This window comes from Balaenoptera physalus (genome assembly GCF_965194825.1).
Source record: "Balaenoptera physalus genome assembly, chromosome: 17".
Lineage (NCBI taxonomy): Eukaryota > Metazoa > Chordata > Mammalia > Artiodactyla > Balaenopteridae > Balaenoptera > Balaenoptera physalus.
Window position 1 is genome coordinate 47,258,967 of NC_138895.1, and position 12,170 is coordinate 47,271,136.

The 12,170-nt window shown below is 42.9% G+C and overlaps 1 protein-coding gene and 1 long non-coding RNA gene across 9 annotated transcripts in view; one reads left to right on the forward strand and one right to left on the reverse strand.

Annotated features, from left to right (window-relative positions):
- Window positions 1-12,170, reverse strand: part of LOC309646452 — a 333,740-nt gene that overhangs the window by 106,508 nt on the left and 215,062 nt on the right. The gene's annotated exons all lie outside the window — the stretch shown is intronic.
- Window positions 1,255-12,170, forward strand: part of MTDH (metadherin) — a 53,505-nt gene continuing 42,589 nt past the window's right edge. For 2 of the 8 annotated variants that reach the window (XM_082432720.1, XM_082432725.1), the window contains exon 1: window positions 1,290-1,993. In XM_082432720.1, the coding sequence (XP_082288846.1) occupies window positions 1,613-1,993 (381 nt within the window). In that variant the 5' untranslated portion in view covers window positions 1,290-1,612. Of the gene's footprint in view, window positions 1,994-12,170 lie in introns of all 8 variants that reach the window. The other 6 variants (XR_014255334.1, XM_082432722.1, XM_082432719.1 and 3 more) reach the window with 6 other exon arrangements.

A 12,170-nucleotide genomic window follows, 5' to 3' on the forward strand; every position in this document is an offset into this window, starting at 1 on the left:
TTTAGAGATGAAGTAGTTCCAATGACATCTTCTAAGTTTTTGGCCTTGTAATTTACACAACCTTTAATTATAAGTCTGTATAAAGCTTTGCAAGAGTAGCAGTTTATTTTTATTATTTATTATTTACCAAACTCCCTTCCATCCATTAATCACAACATGCATTACAACACAGTTGCAAAGTAGGTCAAAATACTCCTAAATACATTTTTGGATTCGGTACTTATTAATATTACCCCCCTTTCTATTCGTTGAGAAAGCCTGTTTTTAGTTCACTTAAGACACCTGCTTACATGCTAATTATCACTTAATGATAAAACACCCAGTTTCCTTACAGGGAAATGTAACTTGAAAACCCTACGGCAGCCCCGAATATCATCTTTGTAACTGAGATCTGAAAATTCATTTCTTATTAACGCTACCCAGATATGGTCAACACAGCATATAAAAACAGAATTTTTGCAAACTCCTTTTGTGATCTGGCCCAAAAGCTTAAAATAAAACGCAACAAGGAATCTACCTCTACATGTAAAACACAATCCAGTATGCCTCTTATTATTTCTTATTAAAGCTACAAACGAGTAGGAAAAGAATACTGCCCACGGGCTTTCCAACTTTTGAATTCTGGCGACTAATAGCAGCGAGAGCAAGAGCGAAGGAGAGAAACCACGCAAAAGAGCCCTAGCCTGGCAGGCAAATGGTAGACGCGCAATGTGGGTAAGTTGGCCGTGAAGAGACAAACCCAATTTGTGAACTAAACCTATGCGCTGGAAGAAGAGTGACCAGTTTCAGACTCGGCTGAGCCCACCTGGAAGCATCTAGCCGACCGGTGACCCAGGGAGAAAAAGCCGCTTCCACCCCTACACCACTACCAGAAAAAGAATGGAGAAAAGAGACAGTTACTAGGGCAATTTTGACCCAGACCCCGTGACCCGGTTCCTCGCTCTTCGCCCTCTTCCACACCCCCCCAACCCCCAGGCTTCGCCGAGAGCCCCTCCCCTGGACTCATTCAAAGCGCCACGTCTCCTAGCTCCGGGCCACCAGCCATCCCGCAAAGACTTCCTCCGGTTAACCCCTCCCAGCCACCCGCCCAGAGTCACCGATCCCCAGGGCTCGGCGCCGCCACCAGGCCCGAAAGGGTCACCGCCAACTGCAGCCGCGGCGCGCTAGCTCCAACGGCTCCAGCCCCGCCCGGCCTCGCCCGCGCCCACGTGACACCCCACGCCCCGCCCACCGTCGCCCACGTGACCCTCTGCCCTGCTCCTAGTCTACGCTCGCTGCGTGGATCGCGGCCGGAGCCGCCATTGTTCCGCCGAGGGAGGACAGCGGGGCCTGGCCCTGGCGCGGAGACGCCGCTTAGCGGCCGCCGCTGGAGACACTCCCTCCCGCCGCCCCCCTCCTCCTGGCGGCGGCGGAGTGAGGCTGACGGGGGACACTGGGAGCCCCCTGTCCTCCTGGCGGCGGCAGCGGCCGATCCCCGGCTCCGGCGCGAGGGGCGGCCGCAATGCGCTCGGCCTGAGGCTGTCCGGCCCGGCCTTTCCTTGCTTCCCTTGACTGTTCCACGGCGTCTCTGCGCCCCGGCGTCATTCTGCGAGTGCCCCTGACGGGAGGGAAGATGGCTACACGGAGCTGGCTGGACGAGCTGGCCCAGCAGGCCGAGGAGGGCTCAGCCCGGCTGCAGGAAATGCTCTCGGTCGGCCTAGGGTTTCTGCGCACCGAGCTGGGCCTCGACCTGGGGCTGGAGCCGAAACGGTACCCGGGCTGGGTGATCCTGGTGGGCATGGGCACGCTCGGGCTCCTGCTGCTCTTCCTGCTCGGCTACGGCTGGGCCGCGGCTTGCGCCGGCGCCCGCAAGAAGCGGAGGAGCCCGCCCCGCAAGCGGGAGGAGGCGGCGGCCGCGCCGGGCCCGGCCTCTGACGACCTAGGCGTGCTGAAGAATCTCAGGAGCGAGGAGCAGAAGAAGAAGAACCGGAAGAAATTGCCGGAGAAGCCCAAAGTGAGTAGGGGAGGAGTGGCGGGAGAGTAGGGGCGAGGGGCCAGCGTGGAGCCCCTCGAGCTTGCGGGAGGCCAAACGCGAGCCGCCCCAGCCGGGAATGGGAAAGGAAAAGAGTGAGGTTAGTCGAGAGCCGGGACGCAGTCTCCCCAGGCGGAGGAGGTGATCGGTGGACACGTTACTTAGAGAACGGTGGAAACTCAGGAAGTATGGGACCGGTGGGGAAGATGAGTTTAGAGGAAGGAAGTTAGACAGTGCGAGGTATGTTTAAATAGAAGCGCCCGGCGGTCAGGTCGTTCTCGGGAACCTTGACCGCCGGAACGACATGCCAACGTCCCCGAGGCCTGCTGGGTCGGCTGCATGTGTGTGCGGAGGCTGATGGGACCTGACGGTGGGGAAGTTGTGGCAAGACTGCGCCGGGGAGGCAGAGCCTGGCTCGGGTCACACTGAGATGGGGAGATACGGCGGCCTGCAGACTCCGGGGCTGACTCTAGGCTTAAAGGTACCCAGGTCTGGACGCGCTTCCATTTTAGTTGGGACTGTTGAAGGGAGACGGTGGCCCCCTCTCATTCCGGTGCCTGTGGCAAGTGGAGGCCGGACCTGGAGCAAGGCAAGAGGGGGTCTGTTTTCTCGGGTACTGGGGGCTCCGGGGCCTTCCGAGAGAGCGCTCAGGCAAGTTCGGCGGAGCGGTGTGGGCGGTTTTGAAATAGAGTAAAGGGATGACAGAGCAGAAAGGCGCAGGCTGCGCGAGGCGTTCCGGCACCGATTTACCGGGCCACGTGTGGAAATGCAGAGAGCATCACAGCCGTTTTATCATGCCTTCGCGTTTTATTTCTGCGGCCTTTATGGCTATTTCCCCATGGTTCTCCCATTGGAATGTTCATGGTTTTATTCATTTTTTTAAAAAATACCGTGCAGTTGAGCAGGGTATGGAGGGTGTGCAAAATGAGAAACAGCTCCTAACCTATTTTTATAGCCACTGGTTTTAGCTCTTCCCCTTTTCAGTACGATAAAGTACAATACTGTGTGAACTGCGCTCTGATTTTTGCTGGACAGTGGGAAGTATACACGTGAGAGTTAAAGTCAGTCATGGAAACTAATACAGGAGACAGATTCAAAAATAATTCTAATACTTTGTAGACTGACAGGTGCTGTAGAGGTGTGAGCAGTATAAATGAGGGTTGGCGATTGGGAGACTATTTCCATTGGAGGGATTTAGGCAAGTTATTGGAGGAAGTGAGATCTGAGTTGAAGCTAAAGCAATGAGAGTATGGTTGGTAACAGTACAAAGGATAAGGCTGTAGTAGAGATGTGACAGGTCACAGTTACTGCATTATTAGGTCTAGATTAGACCTGCTGATTAAGAGGATGCAAGATACATGCAAGACCTGGGAAAGGATACAACTTTGTCAGTATGAATACCACCTTAGGTTAGGAGAAGAGAAAATACAAGTGATTTGGAACATAGGTAATTATATTTAAACTTGTAGAGAGTATCAAGGATTACCAGAAAGTAATGTTATGGTGGAAATAAAGAACCTGGCTCCAAGACAGGAAAGAAGGTGATCTTGAAAAAAACACATACATTAATAAGCCTAGGACCAGTGTGGATGAAGCAGGATGTGAACATTTCAAAGCCCTGTTTGGGACGTCTGGAATTTCAGATAGACTTGGGTCAAGAGACAGGTGCTCCGAGTGCCCACCCGAAGTGCATCACAACACTTGGACGACCCATCTGAAGAAGGAGCACAGACAGGCTCCTGTGGACCTTGTGCTGTGAAAAATGCTTATCAAACTTAGTACTTGTTCCTTCTCCTTTTCATTTGAGTTAAGGAAAGGGGAATGAATAAATAAATCCAGTTTTAGCTTTGGGGAGTGGAGAATGGCGTGAGAAAACGTATTTGCCTACCTAATGGTAAAGTTGTGTTGGAGAAGTTCATCAGCATGTACAAAACTGTGGCTTTCAAACGTTTTTGCAACCTACATTGAAAACATTTTACATTGCAATACCCACCACACATGTATCAAACTGTTTTTCTTTAATGGTATTTGTGACCCACTAAATTGGTTTCACATTTGATTGTGAGGCGTGACCCACAGTTAGAAAAACACTGCTTTATAGGGTTAAGAAATACAAGCTTCCATTTATTTAGTTAGTACTCATATGGTTTGCACTGTGCTAAATATTTACTTGGGGAAAAGCAGGATACTGCTTGCAAATTGAAGGCAGTAAAAAGGAATATGTCTCACAGTGAAGGGAATACAAAAGTAAAAGCTTAGTTTTTCCCCAGGGAGCTGCTTATTCCAGTTGTGGAAAAAGATTATCAGAAAACCCTAGTGTGGGCCCAGGTGGCCGGGAAAAACCTTATCACAGAATTTGACTTTGAAAGTGGGGAGGAGCAGGATAGTGGGAGAGACTGAAGAAACAGCCCTGGCTCAGGGGAGGAAGACTGAACTCTGTCAGCCTGGCAGGAATTAGGACCTCTAAATTTGAGTAAGGCATTTAACCATGCTCCGATTAGCTTATCTTGTTTATAAATTGAAGATCTTAGTTGAGTTAAAACACTGCAGGATTCCTCAGAGTGTTAACCCTAACTACTTGCAATAGACTTACTTTGGGGGTTTTTTTGTTTGTTTTTTTTGGTCGTGCCACACGACCTGTGGGATCCTAGTTCCCTGACCAGGGGTCCAACCAGCGTCCCCTGCATTCGAAGCATGGAGGCTTAACCACTGGAGCACCAGGGAAGTCCCTGCAGTAGAGTTACTTTGAATGCTTGTTAAATGGTGTAGATTCCTGAGTCCTACTACAGATCTTGTAAATTCAGAATCTGTGGAACTGGGTTCAGGGAATCTGCATTTTTAACAAGCTCCCTTGTCTATGAGTTTGAAAATCATTCACTGCAATAGGGCCATAAGATCCATGGTATAAGAGAGATTTCTAAATGGAGTCATGTTTAATCTTATGATCCATCTTTTATTACTACATCATTCTGATAAACATTTTAAGATATACTTAATTCTGATTCAAGTGGAATCAGTGATGTCAACTACTACAGTTTTTTAAAAGGACATTCCATATTTGTTTAAATACTTTATTTTTGTCCTCTCAGTCCATCCTTTTTAGTTTTCTCTTAAATCATTCCAAATTTTACAACTTGAATTTTCAAAATTTGTTTCTAGTTGCCTTCTTTTATTTGTAGAGTAGATGTCGTTTAGCTTTTTAAAATCTATTCATAAGCTTTTTTTTTTTTTTAATTCTTATATCGGTTTGCTTTTTACCCCCTAATTTCTTGCCATAAGTTTTGGGGGACATGAATTGCAGTTCATTCCCCTGTTAAAGGTGGAGGGGGTGATGAAGGGGGCAGCACTTTTCACTGGGCTTAGCTCTTGGCATTTTTGGAAAACATTGTTTTCATACATGTATTTTTCATGACACCTAGTTCATTGTAAGTGTTAAATAGGCACTCAGTAAATATTTTTCGCTTGACTTAATCTGCGCAGCGATATGGATGGATGTAAGATCTCAGATAACTGGTCTTTAACAATTGTTGCTTTGAATTTCAGCTGGAAGCAGGTAACCAAGATCATCGTCAAAGAAAATTCATTTTAGTGGACAAGTTTTTTTCATATTAGTTTAGGAATTTTCATAAAGACTTGCCATAGTGCGATTGTTAATATCTATAAGCTCAGTAAATAAAAGAGTAGTGTTTTGTCTTGTTTGCTACTGTATAACCTTGCACGGTGCTGGCAGTCAATAAGTAATTATTGAATGCGTAATATAGTAAGATGTCCCACCAAAGTATTTATGCAACATACTCCTATTTTTCATGCCTAGTAAATTCCATGTGAGCCACCTTTTTATTTTTACAGTGGAAAATGGCTGTGTTTGCCTCATCTGGCTAAAAATTTGTAAGGTCCATCGTTATACAGCCAATAAATCATTCTAATAGTATGCTGTGTCTTTTGTAGTCTTTACTTCTTTTCCAGTTTCACTGCCGCTGCCCTACTTGTGGACTGTTACCTTTTGCTTAGGCTGTCTTACAGCATCCTAACTGGTTTTCATGCTTCCAGTCCCTTTGTTGCCAATCCCTTCTACCCACTTATGCCAGCTAAATCTTTGAAAGCCCAACTCTGATCGTGTGACTTTCAAGTTCACGTCTTTTCAGTAGTTCCCCAACACCTGTTGTTGAATAAGATCCAGTGACATGGCACTCAAGCCTTTTCATGATCTAACCCCATCTTAGATTTATCTCATACCATTACCCCTAAGACATTACCATTAGCTAGACGTCATTGTCTCTTTATTCATATTATCTTCTTCTATTCATATTATTTTTTCTGAAAGGCCTATTTTTTCTGTATCTCTACCAATTTCTACCTATCCTTCAAGGCCCAGCTACATTGTTGCCTTTACTATAAAGCCTTTTGTAGCTCCCCAGCTAGAGTTGGTCTCTCTTTTTTATGTTTATTTTATATTTTTTATGAGAGCTGAAACAAGAAGGCAGAGCATTGCCTGGGAATGTGCTTGTAGGATGACTCAGATCTTTTCACAGCTCTGTGCATGTCCAAGAATGACAAGTATTGATTTTGGGGTTAGAAATAAATTTTAGTGAGTAAGCAAATTTGCCAATGTGGAATCTTCAAATAGTGGTGATCAACTGTTAATTTGCCTGTATCTGTAACTGGACTATTCCTCTCATCTCCAAAACCTCATGTCTAGATGTACACTGGGTTTCTTCAATTAGAAACCTGATGTTTGTCTCAAAAACTTTAACATCGCCAAAATAGGGCTTATAATTCCCTGCCCTCTCCCAGTCTTCCCCATTTCTGTAAATGGTAAATGACTCTGCCATTCCTTCAGTTACTCAAGCCAAAAATCTAAGAATCGTTCTTGGTTCTTCTCTTTTCCTTACCTCCTCATCTTCACCTCATATCCTAATCCTTCAGCAAGTACCATCAGTTTTATCTCCAAAACGTATATTTAGTCCAGCTATTATCACCTTAACTCGCTTGTACAGCAGTAGCTTCTGTTGGCTGCCCCCAGTCCTTCCTCAACACCCTAGTAAGGAGTCTTTTTAAAAACAAGTCACCATCTTGTCTAAAACGAACATTTCAGTAGCTTTTGCATTTAAAATCTAAACTTCTTTCCTACATGGCCCAGCACCTGCTTTTTTTTCTAAGCAATTTTGAGTTGGTTTCCTCTCATTTGCTACCTTCACCTATAGTAATCTTTTTCAGTTCTTCAAACTCTCACAACCCAGTACCTTTATGTGAGCTGTTACTAACACTTCTGGAACCATCTTGACCGCACTGTTCTAATCAGCCTTTAGATCTCACTTTAAAACTCACCTTCCCAGAAAATGCTTTCCTGATCACCCCATTTGAAATAGGCATCCCCTTCTATTTTCTGTCTTAACCTCTTATATGTGTTTCCTTTATTGTAGTTTGTAAGTTGTCTAGTAACTTATTCATTTACTTTTGCTCGGTGTCTTTTCTCTCCACTAGATTATAAGCCTTGGTATGGGATAGCAAGCAGTGACTGGCATATAAGAGCCTTTGATAATTATTTGTTAAACTAAATGCTGAATGAAGTATCTAAAATGACATCTCACTGTTTAGTTGAATAATCTAATCTGTTATTGGGCTAAATAAATTTGTTTTTTAAGATATTCTCAATAGAATTATGTCTTTTATTCATAGTTGGTGGTTTTACCATGTCATCCCAGGTATTACTAAAGTTTCGTGTCATCTACAGGATTTTCTTTTTCCCTTTAAGTCATTAGTCCTCTTAGTTTTAAGTCTTAGAAGAATACTCATTTGATTTAAAAATCCTGAGTGATAGGTAAAACAAACATTCCTGATTTTACAAAAAGGAATCTTGAGATTCAGAGAGATTAAGTGACTTATTCAAGGTCATAGAGCAAAGGCATTTCAAAGGCAAAACAATACCCTGATTTCTAGTCTAAGAACTCACTGTTATTTCCATTAGACCTCTCTGATTTTTTTTTTGTAACCTCTCATTTTGATAGCATGTTCCAGGATATTATATTGCATTCAGAGAACAAATCTAATTTTCTCAGTGAGTTACAACTTTGTTGCTTTTAAATTTTACTTTTAGAATCAGAAGTTCCTGCTGAAAATTATAATGACCTCTACAGAAGCTCCAGAATTTTGGCTCCATTTGTTTGGTTACATGACAGGACTTTTTCATCCTGTCATTTTCTTCTGCCAGAGGCCTTGCAGAAAAGACCTTCAATAGTTCTGACAGAAAAGACCTTAAATAGTTGTGCTCATCTTAAATACCAAGAGCAGCAATAAACCCTCCGAACACTTGTTTTTGTTGCACTTTGGCTTTATTGAGTAATGTACTACTTCTTAAGGTTGTGAAAGCCTTGAAAGCATTTTTAAATGATTGTTACTATTATTACTATTCAAACAAAATCATAAGATCTCTGTGAGGACTTGGTGTTACCTGACCAGTTTTATTTGGCCGCGCCACATGGCTTGTGGGATCTTAGTTCCCCCACCAGGGATTGAACCCGGCCCTTGGCAGTGAAAACACCAAGTTCCTAACCACTGGATCACCTGGGAATTCCTGTCCAGTTTTTAAATTTACTCTGTTTTCTCACCAACTATGCTAGTGGTTTTCAAACTGTTCCACAGAATGCCAGTGTTCCAGAAGGCATCCATCAGGATCTGAGAAAGAATTGCATGGATATGTGTCTGCTGTATCACCTGTAATCCTTACCTCAGTACCCATCTGACATAAAACCTTGAAAACCGATGCTGTATTTAGTGTTTCAAAAATCATCTTTAGAATAATTTGGCCATGTGATAGGTATTGAATGTCATCTCTCTAACCTATAATAGTAGCCCTGAGCATCCCTGATGCAATCAACAAAGAGATGTTTTGGAATCCCTGAAGAGGATTTAGTTTTGGCTAGCTGTGGAGAAGGCACAAGGATCTTTACCCTAAAGGAAATATCTCAGGGTATATAGCAAGATTTTGCAAATTTGATTTATAGGCCATATTTGTAAGATTATCCTCTTAGTTTTTAGGAGTTTAAAATTGGGGTTGAATTTAAAAATAAGTTGGTAAATTACTGTGACTGAAGCTGTAGTTTATGTGTATGTTTAGTTTATGTAATTGATATGTGCACAACATTTGGCAGGAAAAAACACACAATTTGTGTTTTCAAATAAATGACAAGAAATTGTTCTGTCTTGAATATGTATCAGCACTCTTCACAACTAAAACGAAGAAACTGACCAAGACTAAGTCTTGTCCATTAAATGAGATAATGCATGTACTTGGCACATGGCAAATACTTGGAAATTATTAGGTCTATCAGCTAAAGATGCTATCTCTTGAATTTCCATGATGTCTTGCCTTTATTTTTTTTTATCATGGACATAATATGTAGTCTTACGCTTCCTGTATGCTCAGTATAATTTCCAGCTAAGAAAACTGAGACTCCAGTGAAGTAGTAACTTGTCCAGGGTGATAGACATTTGGGGATTCAACCGTGGTCTCAGCTTGCCTTCAAAACTCATACTCTTCTCCTCTAAGGGGATGGGGGGGGTGGGCGAGGCAGAGTACATCTTTTGTCTGGTATTTTAGTGTGTGCTATTGTGTTCTTCCTTTGCTTTGGTCTAAGCTTCTTGAGGGCAGGAATTGTGCCTCACTTGCCTTTGTTTCAAGGTTTTAAGGGTTCTGCATATTACTCTACTGAGTTCACTTACTGGATGTTGAGTGAATGAACATGAATGAATATTGTGTAATTTTTCTAGAAAACAGTGAAACTATAAGCAGCTTTTTAAAAAAGAAAGATAGTATGACATGTCTCTAGAGCAAGCCTGGACTATTTCTAGCCTCTGAGAGGATACATTTACTCATCATTTGTATTCTGTTAACTTCCCAAAAGAATTTGTGTCTGGAGCATTGGGCCCATTGGATACATGTACAGTTTGTTAGCCCTCTTGACCACCAGGACTTAACATATATTTTGAGCTTGCTAGTATGAAAAATGACTTGAGTGCTGGAACATGGGTTGAGTATATGGGCCATCATAGCTTTGGAGAGGAAAGGATATTGAAGGGAAGAAACTGTTTCTTGAGCAAGTAAAGTATGCTTTCACATGTTTTCTCATTTACTGTCACTTTAACAAGTTACAGAAGACAAGTTACATATTTTCTTCGTATTTACAGATGATGAAGTTGAGGGTTAAGTCAAGGAAAATGCTTATAGTCATGGTGATTAAATATGGAAGTTGGGCCTTAATCCCAGGTTGTCCACTCCAAAGCCCATAGTCTTTTCATATTTCCCCTTTTTTTGGTAGTTAGTAGACTGCCCTTCTAGTTTCTAAACTTAAGAAATGGACTTCCCTGGTGGTGCAGTGGTTAAGAATCCGCCTGCCAATGCAGGGAACACGGGTTCGGGAAGATCCCACATTCCGCAGAACAACTAAGCTCGTGTGCCACAGCTACTGAGCCTGCACTCTATAGAGCTCACGGGCCACAACTGCTGAGCCCGTGAGCCACAACTACTGAGCCCACGTGCCACAACTGCTGAAGCCTGGGCGCCTAGAGCTCATGCTCCGCAACAAGAGAAGCCACCGCAACAAGAAGCCCATGCACCGCAACAAAGAGTAGCCCCTGCTTGCCGCAACTAGAGAAAGCCTGTGCGCAGCAACGAAGACCCAACACAGCCAAAACTAAATAAAATAAATTTTTTTTAAAAATTAAGAAAAAATAAATAAATAAACTTAAGAAGTTTCCAAGTAATTTGAAGTCATGGTTTTTACATTTCGTGGCTAAAAATAAAATTTATATAACTGAGAATAGGATTCTAAATGCTTTCATTTTAGAAGTGTCAAATGTTAAACCTTGTTTATGCTTACCTTAGCTATAGATTCTTCTGCAATTTAGAATCAGTTTAACATATATAAAGGCCACTCAAATGGAGTAGAAGTCTATTATTAAGTATATCTTCTTATTCTGAACCTTAAAGCTCCCAGAGGGCAGATTCTTTTCATATGTCCTTGTCCCTGAGGTCCCTAGCGAGGTGCCTTGTGCTTAAGTACTTAATAAATGTTTATGGAATTAGTAAATTGGAGATTGACTAACGTGAAGAATTTTATTTCCTTGAGTAGTTATCAAATAAGACCCTGTTCCCCTGCTGTGTGGCCCCCTCCTCCATTTTATTTTCCTGATTGTCAGCTAGGTGTCTTCATTCTGCCTTATCACCCTCCCAACACACACACGTTCTTTTGTGAATGTATTTTTTAAAAGGATCTGGGATGGGAGTTGAGGGAATGTTTAATAATAAGGCTGACATGGCATTGTCTACAAGTTTATCTCTGTAAGAAATGATTATATCATTTTTCTGTTACTGGTTGATTTTCACCAAATTTGAAGGACATTTTGGGGTGGTCTAATTTAAAATATAGATTGCATGCTATATATAAAATTAACTTTGGTTTGCCCTGGAGGGGAACACCTCAAAATTTTCCAGAGGATTTTAAACTGGGGTACAGCGAGAGGCCCATGTAATTCTAACCTGTAGAAACAACACCATATATATTATAAAGTCTCTATGATCAGAGAAGATACTTTCATGTAAAACCCAGCATGGAAGTCACATTGGATTTGAAGTGTTAGTTTGCGTGTGAGTAGATCTGCATAATATGCTTCCATTTAGGGATTTGCTAATTTAAATGTGGTTAATGCTTTACCAGGACGAGGCTTCCTTGACCAGCTAGTAGAGATCAGATTAGTGCTGTTGATAGGTAGGAGAGGCACAACCACCATAGTGTATCCTCTTTTCCTGCTACCTAAGAATGCTGTTGGCTTTTCCCTTGGGATAGGGGGCTTATTATTTCATGGTGTCAGGCATTTGTGGGGAGCTGTTGATGACTTATGGAACCCCAATAGTTATGAGACCTATATAAAGCCCAAAAGTTAGTGGAAAATTGGGAAATCTGCATAGACCAGAAGGAACAGCTGCAGTTCTAGCCACTACATAAGTTGTTGCAAAGAAGCAAGTAAAATTGGCACAGGTTGGAACGTGGGACCACCTTTGGCTTGCTGATCATCGCAGAGCCTATGAAATGGAGACTGAGTGTTCCTCTGTTGGTCACTGATTGAGGATTTCAGACTTTGTATTTGTCCAGAAGGAAAG